Below are 25,940 nucleotides of genomic sequence, written 5' to 3' on the forward strand. Positions count from 1 at the left end.
AGATTTGCTGGGGGAGATGCAGGAGGCAGCAGGCAGGCAGCTGTGGTCCTGCCCGCGTCCCCAGAGCCGGTCCCCGTGCAAGCGGTGGGACTTCGCGCAGGCAAGTCTTCCTGCAAGGGATCCTTTGAAAGCCTATCCTGACACATGCCGTCCAAGGCACTAATCATCGATGTTTACTGTATAGCTCATATGTGCTGCACCTGGCAACCAGCAAGGGAGCTGAAGGCAGCACGTGTTTTATATTTGAGTTGTTACTTAAAAAATCAAATTATTTGCATCAGTTTTTGACATTGTTTTTTTTCCTTGGCTCTGTATGCCAGGGCTCAGAGTGCGTGCAAAGATCTGTTTGCTACGTGTAAGCAATATTTTCCCCAGTAAAAAAAGTGTAGACAAGTTAAACATAAAAGGTGTAAAAGATGATACGTCTTTTCATTTATAAGCCGCCATGGTATTTCATACAGGCTTATGTCAAAGAGATTAACCCACTGGAGCTATACTGTATATTTATAATTGCATACAAATGCATGCTATTGCTTCATATATTAGTCTTTGTTAAAAAATCATTTTGATATATTTGTTTTAGCAGCATAACTAGCCCTGGGGGCACTGGGTATAATTAGAAAAGGGCATGGGGGGAGGCGGGGCTTGTAGAATAAAGCAGTGGCCTTAGGATCACAGGTCCTAATTATAATTTATAATTAACCCCGGAATTTGCACAAACCATCTAAGCTAAACAAGGACTATCATTTTTGCTGTTTAAATTGCAACCCTTTTTTTTTTAAATTTCACCACCTGCTTTGTTGATGTTGTTGTTTTCGTGGCTTAAAACTTAAAAACAAGGGGGGATTAGGAAAGTGGCATTTAAAACTTTTCCTGTGAAATATTTACAGTGGGATTTTGCTAGTTTAGAGCCAACATAGCGAATCTGCAGCAGAAGGAGTGATCTGAAACTTGTTTACTTATAATTAAAATTTTCCTTATTTATTTTTCTTGCCTTTTTTGCCCTTCTGCTTCCCTCTCTGCCCACAACTTCTGCCATACACCTCAAGTGTCCGTGAGCAGGAGCTACAGAGAATGGGATGAAATTGTGTCCCCACACAGATGGAGACGTTCATGTTGTTTGTTGACCTGAATTCATAGACCCAAACCCATTTTGTCCCTCGTGCCTCTGTATATGCCGTGTACACACAGAACTTTTTTTCACCCTTTTGCTCTCCTCTCATTCCCCATCACTGCTCCGTGTAATAACGATGTGGTTGCGGATTGCGTGTGAGAACATGCATTTCCTCCAGCTGCATTTTAGCTAGCCTTGCTGCAGAAATGCTGCTCGCGGGAGGAGTCGGTGCTTCTGTCCATGAGATCAAATAGCAAATATCAAAGTTGAGCTGAAAACAAAACCTTTGCTGAAAACAAAATTGCCGATAAGCATCAGAACGAGCTGGTGCGACTTGAGCTTCTCCTGGGGATTTTTTTCAGCCCCATCAGCCATGTACTGGAATTGTCTAGAGCACAGAAGTGAATCTTAAATTATAGCGATGCTAAGCTATATACCCTTTGTGTTCTTGCAAAAGGGAAAATAAATATGTTCCCTCAAAAAGATTACATTTTCAAAGTATATTTGACTTGAATATTTAATTAGGTTTCAAAATTATCAAGCTAATAAATTAAGTGCAAGGCTTTGGGTAGTGTTTTTCCAGTTCTATGTATATCCTGCATTTGTCACTAATTAGTGAGTTCCTAATGCTTCAGCTTCTGGGAAGATGAGCAACAAAGATTAACATAACTAGTAAATCTGAAGATGTGCAGCTGGGTTATAGTATTTGAAATTTGACAAAAACATTGGAAGTATTATTATTTGTGACATGGCTCAAGATGGGGGATTGTGAGGAAAGCAAAGATGACAGAACTGGTGCTAACCACTGTGACAACAACTTGAAAAGCAGCCGACATGACATCTTTCCTATCATGCTGCCGAAAATGTCAACTTTGTGAAGGACAGTGAGAAAATGGTTTGCCGAAAATTTGAAAGGTAGATTCAAGAGATGCTCATCATGTCAGATGCAATATAGTCTACAGCTGGGTGAGAAAGGGAGTCCTTGCCATGGTGATGGCTCTCAGTTGGCAGGCCCTTCCAGACATCCGCACTGCTCCAAAAATGGCTACAGCTGACCTGTAGATTGTCTCAAGTTTGCAGTGCATGATACGCGAGAGCGGCGTGCGTTTGCGCTGTGCAGCAGGCCCTGCGTGGAGGGAGCGGTGGCCGGAGCCGCCGGGTTTGATGTCCTCCTGGCTCACAAAGACCTTGAGAAAGCCGAAGACCATGGGGTGACCACAGGTTGAGCCTACGTGGTCTACGTGTGCCTCGGTGGTTGGGTTGGCGTCCCTTGGGGCCTTGTGACTTGGGCAAGAGCCGTGTTGGCCAGAAGTTCGCTCTCCAGAGCCCACCCTTCACCTTCATGTGGGTCAGTGTTTTCAAAGCAATGCTTGCAGAGCCGCCACTGCCCACCTGGGACGTGACTGATGCTGTCACGTCAGCCCGTTTTGGGTGTCCAACACGAGTCGTTACATGGTGATTGCTAAATAACCAGTTCTGGCAAAGCCGAAGCCCTTTGCGTACAGTGAGCAACTGCGATTCATGTGAAAGGGCTGCAACCCAACCCGAGCTGTCGGATCTGCCATTAAATCTCGCCGGTTGAGGTTATTGACCCAGCAAAGGGTAACATAACTTTCAGACCATTTCCAGTCCATCAGCAAATCACAGCCAGGGCAGGCAGCTTTTCCTACCTCGTTTGTCAGCGCTGATACAATTAACCTGGTGACACTCTGTGAGCTGTTATGGGTACAGGGGGAGAATTGAATGCCAAAAGTCAAATGAGGGCTTCAACCCTGCCCCTTAATGTAGGGCATTTATTGCGGTCTGCCTTGAATTATCTGCTCTTCTGCTTGGGAGCAAACCAGGCGCTGCGAGGTGCACAGCATCACAAAAGGCATGAACATCTCTGTCTGAATATTAAATATTTTATGGAACTTTGGAATAAAAATATATTAAGCATGTTCAGACATTAATTTTTGCTCGATATCTAATTTGTGTTTTTTTGTGGCTTGCTCATTTCTTCAAAATAACTGGTCCTAATTAGGTACTAATGAGACCAGATCCATACTTCCAAAACTGTTTATGAAATGTGTTCCCCAGCTGAGACATTTTATCCAAGTTTCAGCCTAAATCTTTTTTCCTTTTTTTTTTCCTTAATACACAACTGAATTTGGCAAATAATCAAGTAAAGATTTCTGATTAAATGCTGTTTAAATTTAAATACATCCCCTGGTATTCGAGTCTTTTTCTGTGTCCATGTTGCAAGTTTTATTTAATGTATATTTAGCTTTAAAATTTTGCACTAAGTATCATGTAAGTGTTGCTCGTTCCTCTTCCAAAATGTTTTAATGGTTTATTCACCTGTGTTGGAATATCAGAGTTCGTATTTATGATATTAAGAGCTTACTAAATGCAGGGTCAAGGAGAAGTGATTGTACAGACTTTATAGCTTTTAATTTTTTATAGCTTTTTTTTTTTTTTTTTAAGTTTAGGGCCTTTGATTCTTTAAGAGGAAAATAAAGCCAACCAATTAACCCCTGACAGGAGGTTCATTAGAAGCTTTGTAATCCCTTGCCAAGTCTTTTGTATAGCCAAACCAGTCTAGTACTGCGGATTTATGCAGCTTAAGCTGAACACTGGAGGAGGCCTTTAAGTAAGAACATTTGTTCAATTTTAAGACGTCTTACATTGCCTAAAGAGCGCCTGTGCCAGCAGAGTTGCCCAGGAGTACACAAATCCGTCGACTTTGCTCGCTGGCAATGGGAAGCGGTGCCGTTGATTGTCTGCCTGGCCGATTCCTTTGGTGGATGGATTAGACTCGCTCGCTCCTCTCGCCCGGGATTCTGCTGCGCGGCGTATTTTGCCGTGTGGGTGTGGGGGAGGAGGAGGGGATTGCTGCTTTCGGCTCTCGGATGGGTTGGCATCGGCAGAGGTACGGGGTGGGAGAGCACAGGGACCACCGCATCATCCAGCCCCGGGAGAGCTTCAGCAGGGTTCGCCTGCACACTGTGCTCTGTGAAAGATGAGAAATACCCCAAGGCAGCAGGACCTGGGTGTCTCACAATGCTCTCCTGTGCACTCCTGAAATACAAGAGTCCGAGAAAATCCTTGGTAAATTGTATCAACGTGTTAGTTCTTATAAATTAAAATTGAACGACTGAAAAGGCATTGCATTTTCAAATACAAAATGCATGTCGCTCTCTAGGCACGTTTCGGCAGAGTATATTGAGGATGGTTCACATCAAGAAACCACTATAATGGGGTGATTCAGCGGTTATGAAGGAGTGCAGAATCTTATATTCTGTTTGTATATACGCCTGCTGTAGATATTCTTTTATACTGTGAATGGTGTTAAATTAGCAGCTGAATTTTCCTGCAGAAACCGAGTCCCTATTTTGCCAGCAATGGGCCCAATCCTGCAGTGAGAGCTGGCATTGCGCTCCCTGTCACATACCTATATTTAAAAGGGGATTCTGCTTTTTCCAACTTCTCTATCACGGGAAAAATAAAGGGGGGGGGGTGTCCACATCTAGATTATCACTCTGAGAGAGGATATTTCTTTATTTATTTTTGATGCCTCGGCAGTCGTGCTGCCGCGACCACCCGTGTCTCGGCGCTGCATATCCTCTGTCCTGGGTCTCATAGTTGGTGACGTCCCTTTCCGAAAGGGCAGCTGTGTGCTGTGGGGGTGAGTTACCAGGGTGGCGAGGTGGAGTCCGAGTCATTCGTGGCATTTCTTCTCCAGGCCTGACGGGATAGGAACTGTGACCGTAGACGAGAAAGAGCGTTTCGAAGAGATCAAGGAGCGGCTTCGTTTGCTTCTGGAGAATCAGATCACACATTTTAGGTAAAGGCAGAGAGCCCAGGCTGAATGCGAGAGAACTGATTTCCTCCCAGCTCCCTCCTGTAAGCGGCAAAGCCGAAAGGCAGGTTTAGAATGCATACGGGAATTTTGCATAAGTGGCACAGACCTACGCAGGGCAGTGAAGCTTGCACTGGAGCATGTTTGTAACTGGAGAAAGATTTTAAATATATAACCTTTAAAGGATATTTCAAACCATCTTTCTCCCATAGGCATGGTAATGCTGTGGATTTTTTCCAAAATTTAACAACAGAAAAAAAAAATCCCTTGTCCTCTTATTTCTCCGTTCCCCTCTGCTCAGTTATTACCCGTTTATTTTCCCTTCTCCCTAGTATTCAGACAGGCAGGGCTTCCTGCAGGGATGTCACAGCATAGAAAGGATGGATGCTGCCCCCGCAAACAGGGGTGAATTGCCCCCTGCACACCAGCCGGGCCCTGGGCGGGTGGTGCACGTTGGCACGCAGATGGGTGATGTGCATTCGCATGCGGAGTCCCTGCGGGAGCCCCTTGGAGCTGCCGCTCGCCAGGGACGGTGGCTGGTTCAGCTGCTTACCTACAGCCTGGTGCATCACCAGCTCTCCAGCTGGAAGTAAATGTCCTTTCCAGAGGGGCTTTTTTTTTTTCCATTTTTACGAGAAGATAATATTTAACTCTCTCCTATGAGATCTAAAAACTCTCCAGGTGACACCCAGATTTAATAAGCTGCTAAAACTATCATCAGCTTATTACTACCCCGTATTCTGTTTTGCTGCCTTAGTGTCCACACCATCAAACCCTTTCAGTTGCCTTGTAGAAAGACTGCTCACTCCAGGCAGAGGGACTAGATCATTGCTTGAGCGTATTTAGGAAAGCATCTTTATAGTGCTGGAAATGCTTCTTCGCATGCACCTGGTCTGACGTTAATGTGATGTGGTTTTTCTAGGTACTGCTTTCCATTTGGCCGTCCAGAAGGTGCACTAAAAGCTACTCTATCGCTCCTGGAAAGGGTAAGCATAAGAATAACAGAGAATAGTTAAAATTACCTGTATTCATGTATGTTTCCATCCAGAAGAGCTTGAGAAAGTGTTGGGTTTGCATAGGTCGTGTAATTAACCATAGTTAATATCAAACCGTGGGGTATTAGGTGGGGTTGTTATCTCTCCTGCTTCAGCTCGGAGGCCGGTGTGTAGCCTGGCCACTGAAGGCAGCGCAGCCTGCCTCTGTGTTGCTAGTGGAGGATCTCGCTGGCAAGCATCTACACCGCAGACCCTTGTAAGCGATGCCTGGCTGCTGTCTGGTGAAATTCCTGTTTCAAGGCAGGAATAGGAAAATTTCTACCTTTGGGCATAGGAAACCTGCTCACCATCATCCTCCCCATCCCTATTTCTGCCTTCCTGCTGCGCCGACATCCTTCCCACCTCTGCTAGCATGCAGTGTGGCCAAGCCCAGACCTAAACCCAAGTCAATCAGCAGAGCCTGGGAAGGGCATAACATTGCCTGGCACTGGAGAAGTTGTGATAGATCTTAATGTCATGCCCTAAAAAATCAGAAGCTCAAATTTCAGGGCATGCCATAGGGTATAGATACAGAAGGGGAATAATAAGGCAAGGCTAGGTCCCACATCTCAAGCTGGCCAAGGTGACCTCGTAGTGAATCCTGCATATTGTACGCATACCCCGAGAGCCACGCAGCACTAGTGTAGGAATGGATGTATGTGCTGGGCTTGGAGAAAAGCAGTTCTGTGTGCCCGATGCCACAACAAATCAGATTTTCTTGTGTCAAGGTTCTGATGAAAGACATAGTTACTCCGGTCCCTCAAGAGGAGGTAAAAACAGTCATCCGTAAATGCTTGGAGCAAGCAGCTCTAGTCAATTATACTCGACTATCAGAGTATGCCAAAATTGAAGGTAAGGCTCTTTCTTTGTGAAATTAAAATGCTGTTATATTTCTAGGTGGCAACTGTGGCTGGGAGCTATTTAAAAGAAGCTCATTTGCTATTTATTCGCCTGTCAATAAAACTGATGTGATTCTGAATCATTTTTGTGGTCTTGGCTTTGGAAGCAGTTAAGAATGGAAGCTATGCAAAACGTTTCTTTTTCTGAAAAAGAGAGAGGAAACAGTTAAAAGGAACTGTCGCCTTTTTTTTTTTCGATCGTTAGTGCATTTGGCCAGTGGTATAGTATTCAGACTCATGTCGTGGTTTTAAAAAACAAATTGAGAAATACTTGGGATGTCATCTTTGCAGCTGAAGGTATAGTGCAGCTAATTGCTTGTGACAGTGGAGTTCAGGAAACAAATGAAAAATAAGAAGCTGAAAACCTGTTTAATCTATGCTTAATCATTTGTAGCCAATTTAAAATGTCTTTTTTCTGGGAGTGTTTCATTGTCTTTGCAGTTTGCCTAGCAGTTGTTGATCAGTGATCCCATACTTGCATCCGATTTCTTTCTTGTCACTCTAAATCCGGCATAGCTGATATTATTGACCTTTTAAGTTATGGGAGAATAATAACCAGTGACCAGAGACACATGTAGCCATCAAAAAGACATTTTAAAGCTTGCTAGAGGATACATGTTAGCTGAAGCTCTACGATCCAGTCGTTCTTTACATGTTAATCAGTTTACGTTGGTACGTTGTTGGCTGCTATTCCCGACTTGAAACTCCTACCCAACTTTATCCGAGTTCCCAATTGCTTAAACCTGTGTGTTCCAGATGAATGGTATGTTCTGCTCTAGACTTTGGGTTTCTGTCGTGTGTGATGTGAAGCTTTCCCACAGCTGAGATTATCGTTGTATGCCTCTAGGACAATATTGAGAGGAGAAAAAAACCCACCCCAAACTGCCTCTGATTTTTCTTAGTTCTTGTTTACATGAAAAATTGGGTTATTATATGACAAATTGTCCAGGTTCTGTACATGACATGTCCTCTCTTTTTCCATTTTTTTTCTGTCTAACGATGCAAATTGTGTACCAGTGGTAATGAATTCATTGTTATGCATCCAGTGAGAAACACTTAAGAATTGGGCACTAAAAGGATGTTTATCAACTCTTGACTTGGTAATGAGTGACAAAAATAGAGAAGGAACAAAGGTTTCATAAGCACTGTATTATCAGACAATTTATCGAAGTACGCAACTTCACAGGATATTTTAATTGGTGTATTCTGTAAAATGCAATGTTTAAATATACTTGACGAGGATGGAGAAGGACTGAGAATCAAAAGCAGCTTTTCTGTTGATGGATGCTTCTACCCAGGGCTGGCTCCCTTAGGTTCTCTGTGTAAATATCACTAACTCGTTGGTAAGATTTGCTCTCTTCTTTCAGATAAATCTATGCAAAAACAAACTTTATGATCTGTAAGTAAAAATGCATTCATTTCCAAAGTAGAACAGTTAGTGTGTACTTTTCCTTTTGTGCCTCAATTCTTCTTGGTTGTGTTAATTATCTGCCCTCTTTTTTGCACTGTGACTTTTAGGTCTGGGAATACTTTGAAGCAACAAACCTTTTTTTTTCCAGCTACCTTTTCAGAGAAATAGTTCATTCCACACTACCTGCTCTCTTCTGCTTTTCTCCTCCTTTATCCGTGATTGGCCACAGCCACTTTTTGATATTATCTCTATAAAAGTGGTTGTAATACCAATTTCCAAGCATGCTGGGATTGTTAATTTGAACAACCCAACATCCGCCAGCTGCATGCATCAGGTTTTCTCTCATGAGCATAGTCCACTACGTGTTCAAATACTTCCTTAGAAGAGAAAATAACAAATTTACCTCGGTGAGATGCGTCCCTGCGCGCCGTACATGGCTTTGAAATCTTGCTTGTTAAAAGCTGACATTTGAATAGCCACACGTTTAAGATAGTTTTGTCAGAGATGCAAAACCGAATCAGTGGCAGCAATGCTTGAGGCTATGCTTATGAAGAAATACCTGTGAAAGCCTTAGATACTGAAGGCTGAAATCCTTAGTATCTCGGAGCCTTAAACCAATGGAATTCTATTTCCTCTGTTCATGACGTTTTGATCATTATATTCTTGCAAACAGTTCAGAGCAAACCTCTAGAGTCATGGTCACAGCCTCTCTTGTGACTCATGGGCATGCTGAATGGTTAATCCAGTCGATCTCCAATTTTAACCCTCCTTTTTTTTCTTTTTTTTTTTTCTTCCTTTTATCCTGTGTGTATCCCAAAATACTCTACGGCTACTTTCCTTTTAACCTAATATAAAGTTTTCCTCTGACCTATAGCCTATAACCTCTTTACCTCTGACCTAAGCCTCTTGCATGCCCAAATCCTCTTTTATAGGGAAAAAGAGAGAAATGTATGAGCATCCTGTCTTCTGCTTGGCCTCTCAAGTGATGGATTTAACCATTCGTGAGTACCTACCACCCTCCTCTCCATGCTGTCCTCACTCTTTCTGTTTTCATTACCTCAAGAAAGTCCAGATCCAAACCAACTCACTCTCCTTGCTTCAAGTCTTTTAGCATTGGCTTGTCTGTTGCTTCTGTCTGTGAAACCCAGTGTGAGAAGTCCAGTCACTTTTTATCAGCCTAAACCAGGTTAGACAATTAACCCATCTGTTTGTGATAAACTCAGATCGTCTGTAAGTTTTTTCAGTTCTTCTTTATGTCCGTGACCTGAATGCATTTTTACTTTGCTTCTGTGTAACCCCAATTTGTAAAGTGCTTGTCACTGGTACACAATCAAAAGGTAGCAGCTACATCGGGGAGAAGTGAGCTAGAGGTCAGATAAAGGACACTTGGAAAAAGCCATCCCTTTGCCTGCGTATAAGATCTTTACCCAATCCTGTGTATAAGATCGTATAAGGCTGTCCTTTCTCTGTACATCAGATCTTACACGTCTCCTGTCTGTTAGCTCTCGAGCGGAAGGATGCGCTTTACTTGCTCTCCTCCTCGATTTTGGTACTTACTCCTTTGCGCCGAGCTCTGGAGGGGACATCCCGGCCCCGCTGTCACTTGGAGATCCCCTCTGTGTCCTCAGAGCTCGCCCTCTCTGGTTTTCTATTTGTGCAGCCTTTTCTTTCACCTCCGTGAAAGGAGCTTCTTTTGGTAACCCCACGCTTGGGGGGCGGGGGGCGAGACGGGGCGACTTTTCTTCTTTTCAAATGTCATATATCACGCATAACTGGGGGGCTGTGCGGTCCACTTGCTCATTAATCCTGCATATCTGTTCTTGTTTCTCTCTTTTCTCTCCTTGTTGCTTTCTCTCTTTCATATAGAGAATCAAAAGGACGCAGGTGAACAATTGTATATGCATTATAAATTGCTAGGACTGTTGAGTTATATTTATTTTGTTTTCTTTTTTTCATAGCTCCTTAAGATATGTACTCCTTCAGGCTGAAAATGGAGATGCATTGATACTTAAGGAGTTAATTTGTGCTGTCTACATAATCTCCTTTTCCTCCTTCCTTAGAATAGAGCGTAGATTAGAAATACCTTATAGAAATATAGTATCTTCTTAGGAGACAGTTTTAGAGGAGAATCTAGCCTTTGTAAAGAGAAAGTTTCTTGTTTTCCAAAAGAACTGCAGCTCATTTGGGGTGAAAAAATGTTGGTGATTTGGCCATTAATTTAACACACCTAACAAGCACATTTATAACTAAACTAATGTTCATTTTTGTTTCTCATATCTTCTGTTTTATGCCCTGATGGGAGGACTGGGTTTTTAATTTTTTTTTTCTTTTCTATTTTTTCGTTAATGTGTAACAAACGATCCGGTGGGACAGAAGTCGTGTTTGTCTCTCGTTTATAACCTGTGGTGACATGTAACAAGGCAAAGGCTCAGCTCAAGTGCCCGTCTCTTCAGAAGGGATGGTGGAGCTCTGCAGCCCCTGGTCTCGTTTCTGTTGTATCCCAGAGTCCTAGTTCGAAAGTCCTTGAAACCTGAACTGTTCATTTCTTTTTGTGAGTAGATTGTTCTGTTTTGTGGAAAAAAACCCAAAGGATCGGGTTGATTTCAGCTCTGTTTGCAAAGGGAAGTTGCTTTTAAAAAGCAGTACAAGAAGCTGGGCCAGGTTCTGCCCTGGCTTCCCCAGGCCCCCGCAGCTCAAATTTGGCCCATGATCTAGAGCTATTGCATGACAGTAACATTAATTTTGAATAGCAATAAATACTTAGGAAATGGAGAATAATTTTTCCTTACGACTATGAGAGGTGCAAAGAAACAAATAGCAAATCGAATAATCCCAGCTATTGCCAATAACTACAGCGGATTAAAGTGAGCGCAGGCTGTTGTGCATTAAGCACAGTAAATGCACGGAGCACGGGGCGCTTGCTGGCAATGGCTCGTCACGTGCTTACAGTTTAGAAATTCAGAAGGACGTTTCTATGGCCCAGCTCATTTAAAAATAAAACTGCTTCTTCTTGATGCTTGGAGCGAGTGAAAGAACGCAGGGAGTTGCGACTCTGCTGCTTTGTGCCCACAAATCTCCCATTGTCTTAAATGAAAAATTTTCGGGCAAGGTCAGCAGGGCTCAACTTGAAACCAGTTCCTCGGCTTAAGTGGAGTCAAAAGTGACTGGGTTTTGGCCTGACTTTTTATTTATTTTGCCAGAAGCAAGAACAAAAATAAGATACTGAAAACAACTTCTTAAACACACAAACGTCACCCTTTGATGTCCTTTCTCCTGAAAAGGCTGTGGTTTCTTGCCTTGCTTTAAAAAGGTTATTTGAAATAACATTAAACAGAACACTACGCTAAAACAATTAAAGATTAACGACTTGCTTTAATTATTAATCAGACAAAACTACTAACACTCAGATTAATGAGTGCAACCTTTTAATGAGTGTTTGTCTGCTTATGTATATAAGTCAGGAATCCATCGTTCCTTTAGAAAAGAGTAACTTCTCCATCCCTTAAGCACAGGATTTGTGAGATGTGCTGCACTGTGCTGGAGCGCCGTGGCACCGAGGGATCCCACGAACACAAGTGCCACTTTGCACTGCCCGAGTTGGGTACAGGCAGCTTTAGAGATGGTGCCAGCCAAAGCGATAGTTGTCAGTTTGACAAGCGATTGTGTTTAGCATAAGACTTTTTTTTTTAGTTTTCAGACCGAGTATTTCTCACATTATGATTTGGTTTTGGTCTCTGTAAAGAGAGTCTTCTTGTGGGACTGCTGCTGAGGTGATGCACAGAGATGAGAAGCGAAGGAGACGTGGGGATGGAGGCAGCTCTTGCCTCGCTGCTCGGTGCCCAGGCGGCAGAGCAATGGTGCATGGACTGCAAGCGGAAAGTAACTGGAGAGCAGATGGACCCACTGAAGTCCTATTGCTCTGTCGCCAAGGGAAATCAGCTACTCTTGGGCTATCCAAAAATGCCAGGTTTTTGCTTGTCCCGCAGCCTCCCCAGCCCCTGTCCAGGGAAGCAGGGCTCCGGAGGCGCAGCATCTCAGCACGCTGCATGGCTGGCGTGCACCATCCTCCCCAGATCTGTCCCTCCCGGCCAGGCTGGCAGGGAAGCCTGACTTCCCTCAAAAACGCACCCAGCAGTGGTGCCAGGGTGGGTGCAAAGCCGAACCCTGGTCAGCGCTGGGGTCAGCGCTGCCCACGGAGCAGCGAGGGGCAGCCGCGGTGCCCATGCAGAGGCAGACATCTCTCGGGTGCCTGCGTCAGGCTGGGGACCCGGGTGCACCCGCAGGAGAGGGACCGAGCGCGGTCGCTTCGGTTGCGTCAGCCTCAGCTGGCATCGGCCGTGGAGCATCTTGCACGTAGCGCTCGCCCCAGCAGGCGTGGAAAGCATCCTCAGCCAAGGAAGCGGGTGCAGAAGAGGTCGTTTTTTGACTAGAGCAATACAACAGGTTGTTAAGAAGCAGTGGTATTTTTCAAGGCATTCGTACTGGCCCTTGTCACAGTCCCCATGCTCACTTTCCATCACTTGCCTTCCCTATTTCTGGCTCTCAGCCTGGGAAGCTCTGTGCACATATCCGTAACTCTTAGCGAGTGCACTGAAGTACGGGGGGCTGAGCTGCCTGCTGATTAACCTGGTCCGAGACAAGGAGAGGTCCTGTGTGATTTGTCAGCCCAGCCGCTGCTAGGCAATCACTCCCAGCATTTGTGATAAACCACAAAGCTTAAGAAAAAAAAAAAAAATTACATTCCTCAAATAAATATGGATGCAAAATGTATGAAAACGTCAGTCTTTGTATGCGGGAGTGGAGACTGAAGTCATTAATAAATCCTGCACTTTAACTCAGGCATGACTACAACCGGTACTTGTGTGCTGCTGAACTGCTGCTTTATTTGTTTCATTCCTTGAAATGGCATTCGGTTGTGTTTAACGAAGAATTGTTATGAAGCTTTCAAGATTTCCTCTTGCCCTTTCAAAGGCAGTGTTTAAAGCAGTATCAAAGTTATTACAAGAGCTTCAGAAATGACAAAGATCTGCATTGTGCCGTTATCTTTCTGCAAGTCTCTTACCAGCTGCAGAGCAACTTGCTGCCTGAGGCATGAGATATAATTCAGATAGGCAAAAATTCCTCACTAGGCTGAATAATCATCAGAAAGTCAGGAGATCAGTTCTCTTTTCAGTATGTTGAGTTTTGAGAGCTGAATTAGAGTCTCTTTCTGAGTTGAAAAAAAAAACCATTTCTATGAATTTTTCTTACTTATAAGACAACACATCTTATTTTGAAAGAAAAAATTATATCATCACTGAAATCCCTTTCAGATGCACGCAAACTCATTTTACAAATATAATAAAAGGCTGCTTTGCCTCATCCTCAGGCTAAGTCCATTATTCTTTATAGTTATCTTGAGAACAGCAGCTCTTTTTTACCATTTTCATGATTGGCTTGCAAATGAGCGCACACATAACGCTTACATACCAAAGCCTTTGGCAGGAGTCAGATATTTTTAATTATGACAAGGAAACCATTGAGTCAGTGGCTACGCTTTTAAAAAATATGAAAAGTCAACAATACTCTTGTCCTATTGCAAGTGTAATTCTCACTGTTGCTGATGTGTTAGTAGCCCATCTAGCAGAAATCATGATGCTGAGTGAGAAATATGTAGTTTGAAAATCTTCCAGTCTGTAAAGGGTCACACACACTGAATTGTATACAATATTCATACCCAAAGTAGCACAGATTTTTAAATATACCTGTTACACTCATTGCAGGGTGAACCTTATTGCAAGCGCAACCCCAGAATTTGCCAAGTAATTAGAGCTTCTGCAAGTATTTTATTTGCAGGTATCATGCAGAAGCGTAAAAACCTTTGGCAGAAGTTTGTCCAGGAAAGCGCTTTGTCAGGTTATTAGTAAGGAAGAAGCTGCTCCTGCCTCTGATTTCAGTGATGGAGGTGTTTAAATCTTACCCATTTGGCACACGTGAGCAACGAATACAAGAGCATTTCTGATGCTAAACTGGCTGTGGCGAGGGATTAGAGAGGAAAAGGACAGGGAAGAAAGAAAAGCCAAAGTGAAACAAAACCCACCACACACGCTGCAGCTGATCGCTGGCAAGTGCCGCAAAACCCACCCAGCGTTACACATCTCCCTCGCTCCGAGCAGGAGCCGAGACACCCCGTGAAAGGGACCTCACGTATCGTCTCCGAGACCTGGACCCAGAGAAGCACGTAAACTCCAGCTCCTCGCAGGGCATTGCAGTCACGGCTCCATTTGTATTTAAATGTACGGATGAAATTAATGACTTTCCTTAGCCAGACCTTAATCTTTTAAATTTTCTTGCAATAAAGAGGCAACAAAGAAAAGTGCGGGTCAGGGCTCACGAGGCATTCAGTGCCCCGAGGAAGGGAGAGAGCTCTTCCTCTCCTCTCCTTCAGCTCCAGGTGCTTTTGCAGCCATCGTGCAAGAGCCCTGGCTTTGGGTCAGAAAAATTTAAATGAACAAAAGAGCTGAATATTTGTGCAGATTGGGCCAGATCAGAATTACATCAAGAATTTGTTGCTTAACCTGCTGTAATCCCTTGTGGAAGCTTGTTTTCAAGAGCCGACGGCGGCAGGGAGATGCCAGGAGCAGGGATAAGATGCTGGGGGTGATCTCTCGCAGGCCTCCCAGAGAAGTGCAAGCCACCCTGGGGCACTGCGCTGACACCGGCACAGCCGGAGCCTCCTCCAAGCTGTTTTGTACGCGCTGCACGAGTGATTCGTGAAGTCCCGGTGCTGCTGCATCTCTTACCTCTTCCTCCTCTTCCTTCTCTGCTAATGACTTTTCCCTAAGACAGAAAACATTTGCCCAAGTCAGGCCCATTCGACGCTATGGGGTCCGGATGTCCGTGAAGTCTGAAATGTGTTTTTCAGTGGGTAGCTGTTGGCGATGCAGGGGCTGGACTCACATTTAAGGGTGCTCGAGGGTCGCAGCACTGAGAGGCGTGGTGGGATGCAATTCTGGGATGTGATTTTCCCCTGGCTTTGACGCTCTTAGGAAGAGCTCTCTCTCTTTGACTCTCCCAACTTTGGAGCCCGACGGACTCCCCTGGGTGGCAAGGGGTTCCCACCACGCGGTTGCCAGATGCTGGTGGGGGGAGATGTGCGGTCCCCTCTCCCCACGGTCCCTTCCCGTGCGGGGACCTTGGCACAAACTGCTCTCTATGGTGATGGGCAGTAACATATTCATCCTACATCTACGTGTTGAGTTCAGGAGCCATCAGTGAGTAGCCAAATTGAATTCTTGCTTATGTTTTAAATTGGAGTGCAAGTCATTAGGCCAATGCCCAAAAAGCAGTTATTGTCACTTGAGGCTGAGAGGTTTGTTTCGGGGGACAAAGCCACTCTTGGTAAACGCCGAACAAGGATCAGGATGACTCCAGATATGAACAAATAGATTTGCTTTTCCTGTTACCAGAAAAAAAAAAAAAAGCCAGAAACCAGTAGCTTGAATCTGAGAGCCTGAATTAAATCATTACACAGCTTAAAAGACTAAAAATGCGTGTGTGTGTGTGTGTGTGTGTGCCCGTGCACATTGTATGTGTGTTTATGTACGTATGTATATCTACCTCTGTGTGTGGAGAGGGGAACCAACCTAACTCATACTCTTTAACTAATGCTTTACTCGAATATTCTTTATTATACTTTGATAAGTGTTACAGTTCTGTGAGAATTAAAAGCAATCAGAAATCTACTTTGCGCAAGCCAACCAATTTTTTTTTCCCCACTGGAAAATGCAAGCAAAATGGCAAGGACTTTTGGCAATAGAATGTCCAGATAAATATGCCAGATTCCTTGCAAATGGCATTATTAAAAATAGTCACAATGCTACTAAAAACTGTTATTAAATGGAATAGAAACTATTGTGTTAATATATTCACAGTATATAATTTATTCTCTAAGTGTATGTAAAAGGAAAGGCTATTTTCTTTGAATTTTTCCTATGCTGATATTGTAAACTATATGACAGATGGGTCAAGTCCTGATTGCAGTATTCTAACATTTGGAATAGCAAGTAACATATTTGATAGAGCTGGCAAGTTTTTATATATGATTCAACCCAGAATATAAAAGCCACTAGAATTCCAAGTTGAAAATAATTAAATGAGCTGGAAACGATCAGGAACCACACATTTTTAAGTGACAGATTTTTTTACATGTTTAAATTGCACAAGAATATTTTATAGCTCCCTTTAACCAACAGTGACGTTTAATTCTAAAATGTGTAATTGATATTTGCAAAGCAATTAATTCCTGTGGCTCGTTATTCTCTTGCTAAATGTACCTAAGCACTGGGGCGCTGACTTAAAGTCATCCTTTTTTAGTTCACCTTTCCTGAATTCCAGAGTTTTAACTGAATTACCTTATTTCAGTTTCCTCACGTGGCTGCATGAAATGCAGTTTCATACTCGTGTTGAATTTTTAACTTTCTGATTGCACAGTACCGTAGGATGTTCGAATCTGCTGACTTCTTGAATATGTGTTGTCAGATGGTGTCATTACTGTGTAATACTTCAAGTACCGATAAGCAAAAACCCAGCAGCTTATTCCATTTGTATTTGATCATTTCTGCTCATGTTCCTTTCGAAGTTTCCATCTTTTTGTCACTGTTTATGAAGTCATTTGTCTCTTTACTTTTGGCGTCTCTCTCTGTCATGCACAAGCAGCCCGTCCGTCCAAGCCTAAGCCACCGGCTGGACCACCATCATCTCCTCAAACGCAGACTAACATGATAAATCATATGCTCAAAGGCATGGCCAAACAGCCGCCAAGTACTGTAATAGTCTTCCTTCCTTTTATTCAGTGGTTTTCTAGTCTAGCAGTTGCTTGTGTAGTAGTAGAAAGCTAGTTCTCATGTGCAGCTTTATACAAAATACCTAGCGCGATGTGGTAGGTTTTAGAGATTTAGAGGTAGCATTTATTTCAAAATGTCCACATTTTTTGTCTAGCAATGTCTGACATATGCAACATTTTCAAATATCAACGTCAGCACAAAATAACATTGTTGTTGCATAACATTTTGCATGAAAACTATAAATATGTATGAGCTTTACATGATGTTGGATGAAATGTTTGATAAGTATATCGTATACGTTTCATGTAACTGTCAGTGCTCCAGCTATCTTAGCAGAATATTCTGATGTATAGTAACTTAACCAGGGAAATATTTAAAATAAGAAGAAAAAAAATTAAGATTGACATCTGCTGGCTGCCAAAGTTGTATAAGCATCAATATTTTCTTTAAAGACAGCATCTCTGAGCAGTTGTTCTTATTAACACTTTTGTCTTTTAGTTGTATTTGAGAGCAGATCAGTGTTGCAAATGAGAATGGGCCTGATGCTGCTCTGATCAATGGAAAAGCTTCCCCTTGGCTTTGGAGGTGCAGAAACAACCAGAGCTTACTAAGGGACGTGCCTTGGACTCCTTTTGCACAAAAGGAAGAGGTTTCTCCTTCTTGTAGTCAGTGAGGTGCTGGATGGAATGGGAGAAAGAATGAGGGATTAACCAGCAGTTCTCCAATTTCAGTATTTGCCCAATAAATTATGTTAAGGGGAACCTAGATTTTTTTAGTTCCCAGTGGTACAAGAAACAAAAGGAAAACTGGAGAAGAAATTCCCAAGGCCCTTATCTGTTACATAAATCAGCAAAAATGTAGCGCTCATTTGCATGGTGCTTTACCACGTTGCATCTCTCAGCCAAGCTGAGCACCTGCAATGCCAGACTTCAGCTGGCCGGGTTGCTGAGCTCCTCTGAAAACCAGCCCGTGTACCCCTCACTTGACCGCCCAAATGTGACCGTTCTGAAAAATACGGCTTTCCTTTTCATGGGAAATTTGTTACCCGTAAACAGGTATTCAGGGAAAACTAGAAGCAGGCAATATTTTGAGGGGGAGAACTAAGTCCTTGAAGCTCACTGAGTCTTCAGGGTTTTCTCCCCGGGTGACCCCGTAGAGCAGAGCAGTGCCATCTGCGTGCAACCACAAGTTTCTGTCCTATCAGTAGAGAAGACCTAAACACTAGCAAAAACCTAGTGCGTGCAGAAGGCTGGAGCGAGGTGCTCAGCCAGCACCTTGCGTGTCGGCACGACCCAAGCTGCTGACTTAGCTGGGCTCCTTTGGAAATCCCAGGGTGGTTGCTAGTAACGGCGCTTCAACGCGTGCACTGCTAGCATTTTGCTGTGTTGGGCACGTACAGTCTGTTGTACACTGCTAATCGCAGCGGATCAATCTGGCTATTTGGTTTGGGTTTTTTTGGTACTTCGCCCATTTACGAAGTCTCCGGCTTTGATATCACGGAGAGGCCAAAATAGACGTCGGTGCAGAGGTATGAACTGGCCGGTGTAGCTACCAAAGTGCCATGTCGTCCTTTGCTGTAGTTGCACTAGGGAGCCGGGGTTGGCACCCGGAGCGGCACGTCTGTAGTTAACGTGGTGACGTGCTGCAGCGTAGGTGGATCCCGGGGCAGCAGGTCTCCTGCTCTGCTTCTCCGCAGGGCGACCATGGCAGGGAGACTTTGCACACCTCCGGGAAGTGAGCCCCGGTGCCAGCTCACAGAAACCCCCTCGGTTGCGCTCGGCCAGCTCTGTCATTCAATGAAAATGTGATTAGTTTATTTTTCTCTATAGTATTTCCAGTTAAATACTCTAGATGTTCCAGATTGTTACCACCTCAGATGTTTACTATGTTATTGATAATGTAAATTACCTAGAAGAATATAATTTAATTATTTTTAAAACTCTTCAGAAAATGCTGCAAAATAGCTCAATACAGCTAAACACCAAGCTCCAGGATTTAAACTCTTTGGTTTGTTTGCGGGGTTTTTGCTGTCAAGTTGCATCTCTTTTCCCATATAAATCTTACCTATGAACGCCTAGTGGGATTTACCACTTTCCACTCCCTCCAGCATGCGTGACTCCTTGACCCTTATGGAGTTAAATCCTGGAGCAAGGCAGACCTGCAATTTTTGCTTTCAGTAGCAGGTGACATTTAAATTGCTCGAGTCTGACAATTTATTAAAAGTACAGACAGATTTGTTTGAATTGATCTTCTTAAAAGAATTTTAAAATAATCTAGACATGACTTCTATAATAGCATCATCTACATTGAAGGATACATATTGTTCCTATATTAGTGGCCAGATGCTGTCTTTAGGGAATGCGATGTTCTTATTTGAGCTAATAAAGTGCCGCCATCTCACCATAAAGCAAAACAACTCTGACAGTATTGTGAAATTTGGAGCTGGAGCACTGTATTTTCATAGTATAATAACGAATGTGGCTTTCTGGTTTGCTCAGTACTAATTATATAAGCATTTAACATATGCATGAAAAGATCTTTAAAGCTGTAGAATATTATGGGAATTTTTTTTTAAACCTCTAAAATAACTTACTGTACGTCTAGCTTTTCATCCTGCCTCCCTTTTAACTCGAGTTCTTGTACTACAGAAAATGTAGGCCGGTTAGTCACACCAGCTAAAAAGTTAGAAGATACAATACGTCTGGCAGAATTGGTAATTGAAGTCCTACAGCAAAACGAAGAACACCATGCGGAGGTGAGCAGCGGTGCCCTGCGAGGTCGTGTCCCCCAGGTCTTCAGCAGGCTCCGGTGGCTTGCTAGGAGCTGTGTATATTTGTGTGATGTTTTCCCAACCGGTGCTGGGTTATCTTCTTTAAAAGCCAAAAGTGTTCTTAAATAATGGTGCTCGAGTGCAACGACGGCAAAGTACAGTTCAGGAAGATTGCTTTTGCAGAGGGGAGGGAGGGCTAACGCAGGAATTAAGTAAGTTCTGCTCTCCTCTGCGTCAGTCTGCAGCCTTCCATACAGCGCCAGCAGGAGCCGAATCTGGACAAATGTATTCACCACCAACTACATACAAGAGGCAGCCCGTCCACTTTTCAGAAAGGTCGTCTTTCCAAATAATGTCGTGTGTTTGTGCCTCCAGACAGCGTTAGCGGGGCCCCTGCAGCAGCTTACCGCTCCTGCTGTCCAGACCCGTAGCAAGGAAAACCACCACAAAGCAAAACGATTCTTTCTTTGTCCCTTTCTGAGCGTTCAGGTTGCTTCCAGGGGTTTCCCTGGGCCCCTGCGGTACATGATTAACTCACCTGGTTTCCTGTTGGCTTCTTCTGCCTTGGCTTATTGGGAATACCTTAATTATTGGTCACAGAGGTTAGGATGAGTTATTCTCTGTTACTCATTATTTGGGTTATCTAAGGCCTCATACAACTACCTTTAACTCTTCAAAGCACTTTAACGAATAGATTCATGTTTTAAAACTACTGAAACCATGTCATAGTCAAATATAGACTAGAAAATCATGAGGCTTGATCCTGGAAACACTTGACCCCACAGGCAGCTGACATTGCTGGCTGTAGTCCCGCTCTCAGCACATCGGGACGTTTCTGCCCGAGCAAGTGACGTTGCGTACCCGTGTAAGTATTTGCAGGATTGAGCTCTGAGTTCTCTATAAATCTGGTGCTCTTGGATACGTATTGAAAAGTTAATCGTTTTAAAATTCAGAGTGAGCAGTTATTGTTTATGACTGTAGGTAATGTAACACTCATTCACTATTTTCTCTTTTCCTTCCCATTGGTATATATATATATATATACTCACTATATTTTGCATTAAGAACATTTGATAAATAATTTCACAATCACCTAAAAATCATTCCAGTGTATATTAAATTTGCAGTATAATTTAACTTATTGATAATACACAACAATCCACAACACCCAACTAATGCCTGATTGCATATTTAAATTTCCTCCCTGTTTTTCTACTGTTCATTCAATCTTGGATGATCCTGGCAGGGGAAAGAGGTATGTGACTAAACCGAATGAAACGAGTCACTCCTGTCATATTTCGTGCATGCCCTCTCAGTGCCATGTTTCCTACTGGGATTTTACCCGGGTTGCCCTCGCTTCCGTAACTTTGACCGAGGAATGTAACGGCAACTTCGAGTTGGCTGCTTGCAGAGCTGGTAGCCTGACACAGGAGGGTAAATGTGGCATAGTAGTCCGGTCCATGCATGTAGCAATGGGTATATTTTACAAGCGCTGCAGTTACATCCCAACACAACCCTACCTGCCTGGACTCTCTCCTCAGCCTGTTGTTACCTCTGTCGTTTTGCATTCGCCCGACCTCTAGTACACTGTGGTGGAGGTGGACTGAGTACTACACGAGTGCCTAGAATGGTAGTGGTCTTCCTCTGGTTTTGTCTGTATGTGCCTTGTACTGGATATACAGTATTTATATGTAGAGAGAGAATATACGGGGTGAGGAGTGAAATAAACTTCCTTTTCACCAAAGCGAGGGGGTGCTCGAGAGCGCTGCGCTCGCCCATGAGCTTGATAACCTCTCCAAGGATAACGAGTGTTTTATTCCACTCATCACCAGCACGGGCTGGATGTACCACCAGCCGGGAAGGAGCTGGTTTTAAAACGCAGGTTATTTTGAAAATAGTAGACTTCTGAAGGAAGCGGTTACAGGGCCGGTCGCGTTCAGCCAGCCACCCTGCCGAGATCCTCACCAGGAGGAAGACTCAAAACTGTTCTCCAGCATCTTTTGTGTCGCAAGGTTTTGATTAGAGACAGAAGGTTAATGCCAACACGGATAGGAGGCATCTCGGTCCCTTGTTCTGAACGGTGACCTGGAAGGGTGAAATTCATCTCTCTCCAGAAGCCCGGCACACTGTCGGTACATTATTGAATCCCTGTCCTGAGGGTGGCTGTGGCATTTCAGCAGTGCACAGGCAGTTGGCCAGCTCTCTGCACGCTTTGAATTGCACCCAAAGGAAGAGAGAGAAGAGGCTGGGTGGTTTATCACTGCTTTTTATTATGCATTGTAGCCACATTATGCTCTCACTGTGCAATGAGAATTGCTGAGGGATTGCACTTTTTTTTTCAAATTATTCCAGGTGAGGTTTTTTTGACATGTTGTCCATTCACCTGGAGAAGGTTCAACCTGCAAGGTGCGACTCTTTGGTCTACTTTGGATGTTCAGCAGAAAATTAAATCGCACCACTTACTGAAGAAATGCCATAGTTTACTGAAAACCAATAGTTTTTGCAATTAAAACATGCCCTTTTTTCCCCACATGGACATCCAGGCAGACTCGCTAATGAGAACCCAGAAAATAATACTCAGAGCATGGAAAATATTCAAAAAACAGTACGACAGAAGTGCCGTGTCTAGTCAGTTGGGTTTTGCTTACCCGTAAGAGAGATGCAGCAGAAACCGTGTGCCTACGTCTGTAATCTGTGAGAGCGGGAGGTCTCTGTCACTGTGTCATCTCTCCCATCAGACGTCTCCCAGCTCCCGTTCCCTTCCTCTGGATGACTGACGACAAATGCCAGAGACGATGCCATTCACCTTTTTTTACACTTGTGTTTTCTCTCTCTATGTATACGTATGTGTATATGTATATATGTATTTTAACTCCTTGAGGTCATACATATATACATGTGTATCCATGTGTAAAATATACAATAATAGGTGTGTTTGGCTAGAAAGCACACTTTTTTTCCCCTTTACATTGTGTTTTAAGCAAAGCAGGTAAGTAGATGGTAAATAAATGGAATGTTACCATCTCGAAGGAGATTTTCAAGGTATGGTGTTACCGCTCCCACCGCAGGAAGGTCCTGCTCACCAAGACCAGGGAGGAGGAGGGTGAGGATCCTGACATAGGTTAGAGACTTACGGAGCTAAAATTTGGCCTTTCCAGCAAAAGGGAAACTGTGACTGGTTTGGGCATATTTTTATTCCACAAATGATCACATGCTTTTCTTCATAATTTCTCTTAAAAATAGCTTTTTTTTTTTTTCCTTTTTCACGGAAGCAGGTTTTTATTGCAGGACTCTGAAGTGTTTATGTTGGGATGTGCTGCAGAAGATATTCTTTGGCCTCCCCTCTTTTCCCTCCTCCCCAAATGCCGATTGCCGTTGGTCCTTCGTAGCAATCGCTCTTTGCCCGCAGACCTGTGGGCAGTATCTGACGGGGACGCAGCGTGGCAGGCTCTTGGCAGGCAGAGGCACAGCCAGAGAAACCACGTCAGTGCAAGGACAGCCCTGGCATCCTTGAAAACCACAGACGAGCGCTGCTAATTTTAAGAGGACCTTCTGCAGCCCCGTTGCTCAGCATCCACTCGTTTGCCACCCGCGCTCTGGGGAGAAGGTTTGAGCAGGCATCGGGAGCAGACCTGAGTCTTGACGTTTTCGGTTCCTGTGTGGTTTTGCAGTGGTGCAACACCGCCCGAGGCGGGACTCCCGGGCCTCCAGCCACACGCTCGGTTGGACACCAGCCCCGGCCGTGGGAGGAAGAGCTGAAGAGCAGTGCCACGTCTGCTCAGCCCTCGCTCAGCCCTCTGGACTCCCTCGCTTCGGTTTCGGCTTTTCCAGAGTAACAACTCTGCAAACGCCCAGGGCCACCATCACCGCTGCCCCTGAGCTTTCCGAGCCCCCCAGGGCAGGTGTTGCAGCGGTGCCCGACGGCTTCCTCCACGTGCGTGGGGCTGGGGGCAGTTTGCAGGCGAAGGAGCCCGATGTAGCCGCCTTGTCCCCGTGCCACAACCACAGGGACACTGTGACCCGCTGGTGTTGCTGCTCCGGGCACGGCATCTGCCCAGCCTGCCCCTGGGCGCACCGAAGCCATGCCTTCAGGGCACAGCCCACCTCATCCGCATCTGACAGGGCAAGCCCAATACTAAGATTAGCTTGGGGGTTATTCAGTTATTTTGGTTATTTTACATCTTGGATGTGCTCTGGGCGCATAACACCCAGTGCCACTTCCAACTGATCCGTGTCTTCACACCAGTTTTATATCAACTCATGAAATAATAGCAGGGCAATGTCAGTCTGCTTTGTATTTTGGGGGAACAAAGGAGTGGAAATAGTCCCAAAGACCCCCTGCCGATATCACTGGCAGCTAAGAAGTCAGGCCAAAATAGGAAGAATTAAAGGGGTCCATGGCAGTAACCTGGTTTCGGGGCACTGCTCCCTCTCCGTGGCCGAGTGAACCAGCAGCCGGAGTTGTGCTCTGCACATCAGTGCAGTTCTTCATCAGTGAATCAAAACTGAACCCTGAGAAAGTGCAAGTCCATTCTGCTTATTCATGTCTGCTAAAATCTGCAAGAAATACCCCTCCCTGACTGGCAATTCCTCTTGGAACCGATTCATCTACTCCCAGTCTTTTCCGTTCCATCTCCAGTCTTGTGCCTATGCTAGAGGTTTCTTTTTCTTGCAAAGTGCCGGCAAGCTGTTTCTTAGATCCTTTAAGTCCTTGAGTAATTTCCAATCACTTCAAAATGACAGCACATGGTCCCAACGACAGCACTTCTCATATTGCATGTTCCCAGCCAGAAGTGATTACTAAACACGCATGCATGCGTTTGCAGCATTCACATCTGAGCCATGTATGATGTGAATGTCACGTCAGAGAGCCCGTACAGTGAATTTTAAGGACCCATGTGCATGAGAATGAGTTACTTCACTGATATTTTTTGGTTTTCAAGTTTAGATATATTTTTTTCCTGCCTCTGTGAAAATATAGGCTTGCCGTAGATATTTTTTTTTATCTTGGCATGTTGATAATAGAGCTTGGTAATCAGTTTCCTAATCAGTAGCATTATGAAGGTGGTAGTGTGTTTCTATGGATGTTTATAGCTAACCGTGTAAAATGAACAGTGCTGTAATAACTTTTATTGGTGGTGCTTGAAATATCTCTAAAGGAGAGTGTGAGTGATTTAGGACAGATTTTAATGTCTTAGGCTTCTAGTTTTTCAAGACAAATAGAAGTAGTGAATCCAAATAAAATTTAAACTGTTGAAAAACAGGAGAAAACCCACAAGCACAGCGAAGGAACTCCCAAATTTCTGTACTTTAGAATAAGAATTAGTTGATTTTTCATAATTAAAGATGAATGAAGTCATTTATTGTAAATTGAACAGGCAAAACCTTCTCTGCCACGTTAACAGCTGCATGCCTTTACAGTGGAGCTCTGAATAGATCCTCTACAGGAAACCTTTGTATTAAAATAGCGGTGCCTAATTCCTGTGATTAGCACTGTCTGTGCAGGCTAGCACTTTAAAGCACTGTTCTCTTTACAATAAAGGTAGTTTCCATGGGATGCACTTTTTTTTCTTTCGAGATATGTGGCCTAACATCTTTCCCTGTGCTTTATTAGAACTAATATACTTCTTTATTATCTTTTTCTACCAACTCTGAAGGCCTTTGCTTGGTGGTCAGACTTAATGGTTGAGCACGCGGAGACCTTCCTGTCACTGTTTGCAGTGGATATGGATGCTGCGTTAGAGGTGCAACCCCCAGACACCTGGGACAGCTTTCCGCTCTTTCAGCTTCTAAACGATTCCCTCCGTAGTGACTGTATGTATTGTATTTTGATCATTTCTTTTTCAGTGGGCAGCTCAGGTTACTGATAATACTTTCAGCCTCTCCGTACTGCACACAGAACTGAGATAGGTAGAGATTTACAGTACATACTCTTTTAGCATCAGCTTGATTTTGCTCCATTTCCACTAGAAAAAAGCACACAGACACCCCTTAAATCAAATGCCTCAGTCGAAGGTGAGAAGTTGAACTTTTATTTTGCTTCATC

The 25,940-nt window shown here is 44.0% G+C and overlaps 1 protein-coding gene across 21 annotated transcripts in view; it reads left to right on the forward strand.

The window, feature by feature from the left end:
- Window positions 1–25,940, forward strand: part of CADPS (calcium dependent secretion activator) — a 225,587-nt gene that overhangs the window by 149,018 nt on the left and 50,629 nt on the right. For 5 of the 21 annotated variants that reach the window (XM_075513728.1, XM_075513732.1, XM_075513730.1 and 2 more), the window contains 7 exons: window positions 4,839–4,940; window positions 5,878–5,941; window positions 6,718–6,841; window positions 12,946–12,952; window positions 19,759–19,879; window positions 21,141–21,149; window positions 25,552–25,708. In XM_075513728.1, coding sequence (XP_075369843.1) covers window positions 4,839–4,940; window positions 5,878–5,941; window positions 6,718–6,841; window positions 12,946–12,952; window positions 19,759–19,879; window positions 21,141–21,149; window positions 25,552–25,708 — 584 coding nt within the window. Of the gene's footprint in view, window positions 1–4,838; window positions 4,941–5,877; window positions 5,942–6,717; window positions 6,842–9,231; window positions 9,301–10,165; window positions 10,184–12,945; window positions 12,953–19,758; window positions 19,880–21,140; window positions 21,150–25,551; window positions 25,709–25,940 lie in introns of all 21 variants that reach the window. The other 16 variants (XM_075513725.1, XM_075513739.1, XM_075513736.1 and 13 more) reach the window with 7 other exon arrangements.

This window comes from Mycteria americana, chromosome 11 (assembly GCF_035582795.1).
Source record: "Mycteria americana isolate JAX WOST 10 ecotype Jacksonville Zoo and Gardens chromosome 11, USCA_MyAme_1.0, whole genome shotgun sequence".
NCBI classification, from domain to species: Eukaryota; Metazoa; Chordata; class Aves; order Ciconiiformes; family Ciconiidae; genus Mycteria; species Mycteria americana.